Source organism: Fragaria vesca, linkage group LG3 (genome assembly GCF_000184155.1).
Source record: "Fragaria vesca subsp. vesca linkage group LG3, FraVesHawaii_1.0, whole genome shotgun sequence".
Lineage (NCBI taxonomy): Eukaryota > Viridiplantae > Streptophyta > Magnoliopsida > Rosales > Rosaceae > Fragaria > Fragaria vesca.
The window spans coordinates 7,529,660-7,532,058 of record NC_020493.1 but is presented as its reverse complement, the minus strand read 5'-3'; the positions used below and the strand labels follow the sequence as shown (position 1 = coordinate 7,532,058).

Sequence of the window (2,399 nt, the reverse complement as noted above, 5' to 3'; positions counted from 1 at the left end):
TTTAGTAACAAAAGATTTAATCGAGATGAACAAGGGTTCATGATATATTAGGGCAGGCTGTTTTAGAACATTAAAATCTTACACATTCCATATTCAACTATAATTGGCTGAAGGAAAGCATGCTTAACATAATAGCAAAAACATATATATAGAAGAAGAAAAAAAGACACAGAGGGAGAGAGAAAGAGAGAGAGAGAGAGACTGTTCAAGGAGTTGTAAGTGACCTATTTCATCATAGTAGTCGCTTTTGTCGAATCCATGAGGGTCAAATACATCTTTATTGAAGCATGAACCTATCTGATCAATATCTTGATACCGCACTGCATGCAATAGAAAGTCTGGGTTCCTATAATCTTTCTTTTTCCGCACTTCTTCATTGAAGCTTTTCCCTGCTCTCTTTAATTCAAGGAACTTTTGAATCTTTCTCTGCAATAAGTAGGAATCAAAACTGAATGAGATACAAAACATTTCATGACATGTCAAAGAAACCAAACCATTATTCAAACATGATTAGATATATACCATACAGGAATGTCAATATGAGGCATCCGCAGGACCCTATGACCAATTTTTTTTTTTTTTTTTTGGAACTACAACTTAACAAAGGTGGTGAAAACTAAAAGAAATGTTAACATCAAAAACTGATGTAAAGGGGAATATCAAATGATATGTGCTTTTACAAACTCAAAACATACAAACACGGATTATTGTTGAGAGTGACCAATCCTTAACTCTCAACCCTGTCCCTTTTCTTATGATACTTCCAGTTTTTTTTTAATGTCATGGCTTTAAAAGGGTTCAAGGGAAATAAATATTAAACACCATACACCATTATGCATTAGGGTGACAATGAGACTAAGCCCATAACATATCCTTCAACTAAGGAATCATCTTATTCTCACAACATCTATTTATGAGAACACAGTCCATGCCACAATATTCAAACACAAAGGTTAATGTCCTAAAGTTTCAACATAGACGAACCATTTATGCAAGAGGACCCCATATCTTGACATCAGTAACAGAATAAAAGCATTGCAGAATTTTAAATACAGGTTTATAGAAGAAAATGTCACATTGATATGGTCTGATTTATCCTTTACAAACCTTGGAGCACTGGATGGACTTCATAAATAAAGCCTCAAGACAGCTCAGAGACACAAATGCAAATGTCACATACATCAGAGTGTGAAGCTAGAAAAACAACTTGAGACACAAGTTCGATCAGGTCAAACTTTATTTTCCTTATCGGAACCTTGTTTCAGACATCCATTGTGCAAATAGTGAACCATTAAATAAGAACTTACTTGCAGCTCCTCTGAGCACTTGATCTTTAAAGGTGGTGGAAGAAAATTATCTAATGGATCAACATCTTTCTTATCCTCCGCAACAGCCTCTGCAGTATTTCTACCATCTGATTCAAGCACAGTCTTATTCATCACATCAGATTGTGATGGCTCAGATATTTGAGGAGTTGCCCGAGGTGTCTTATCCTGTGAATCACCTGCAACAGATACCGCATCAATTTGCAGATACACAAAACAAAAGACCAGTACTTGGAGACACATAAACACTAATGCTCAGAAAACAACATTACCATTAGCAGACAAAATGCCTCCACCTCCGTCAATTTCACCATCCTGCAATCAAGCAAAAATCACAATATAAGTTCATCACGAAAACAATCAGACAGTAATCAAACGTCATACTAAACTCAGCCACCAATGTGCGAAATTTACGATGCTCAACAATAACGAACTCGAACATTTCCCACTTCAAATCCGAAAAATGAATACACGAGCTCAATTCTTAGCATTAGTAACTAATCAATTCACAAGAATATGTACACACTCGAATCTCATCAAGCCAAAAAGAGTATATACCTCAGGCTCAGGAGACATAGCAACTTCATCATGACCGTAGTCCACAAGCGTCCCTCTCCTACTCCTCTTCTCCGGCGCCACCGCCCGTTGCGGCGATCCCGTCGCCTGAGACAGTTGCTGTTCACTCCGGGACAAGTTCTCATCATCCGCACCGCTCGTTGCATTATCGTCGTTTCCAGAATCAACGGACGCCGGTGCATCCACATCCAGCATGGACGCGTCGCCGTGTTGTTCCCGCCGTTCTCCGTCGTCTCTATCTCCGCCGCGGTGTTCTTGATTTCCGTGCTCTTCAGCGTCGTCCATGTCGTCGTCCTCTTCTTCGTCGTCGTACATCGACAGCATCGCGATGCCTTCGAACTTTCTTGAGGCCATGGCGGGGTTTGACAGGAATTGAAAATCTAGGGTTTCAGGAGCGAATTGAGTTGTGACTGAAATTTGGACAGGTTTGATTGAGGTTGAAGATCGGAAATGTGAGGGTTTTGAAAATCTAGTAGGGCCTGAGGCCCAATCATCTGG

At 39.6% G+C, this 2,399-nt stretch overlaps 1 protein-coding gene across 1 annotated transcript in view; it reads right to left on the bottom strand.

Annotated features, from left to right (window-relative positions):
* LOC101300125 overlaps nt 1-2,399 on the bottom strand; it is a 4,071-nt gene extending 1,672 nt beyond the window's left edge. The window contains exons 1-4 of the mRNA XM_004293914.1: nt 1,884-2,399; nt 1,598-1,640; nt 1,308-1,504; nt 225-426 (exon numbers count right to left, since the gene is read on the bottom strand). Coding sequence (XP_004293962.1) covers nt 225-426; nt 1,308-1,504; nt 1,598-1,640; nt 1,884-2,255 — 814 coding nt within the window. The 5' untranslated portion in view covers nt 2,256-2,399. The remainder of the gene's footprint in view (nt 1-224; nt 427-1,307; nt 1,505-1,597; nt 1,641-1,883) is intronic.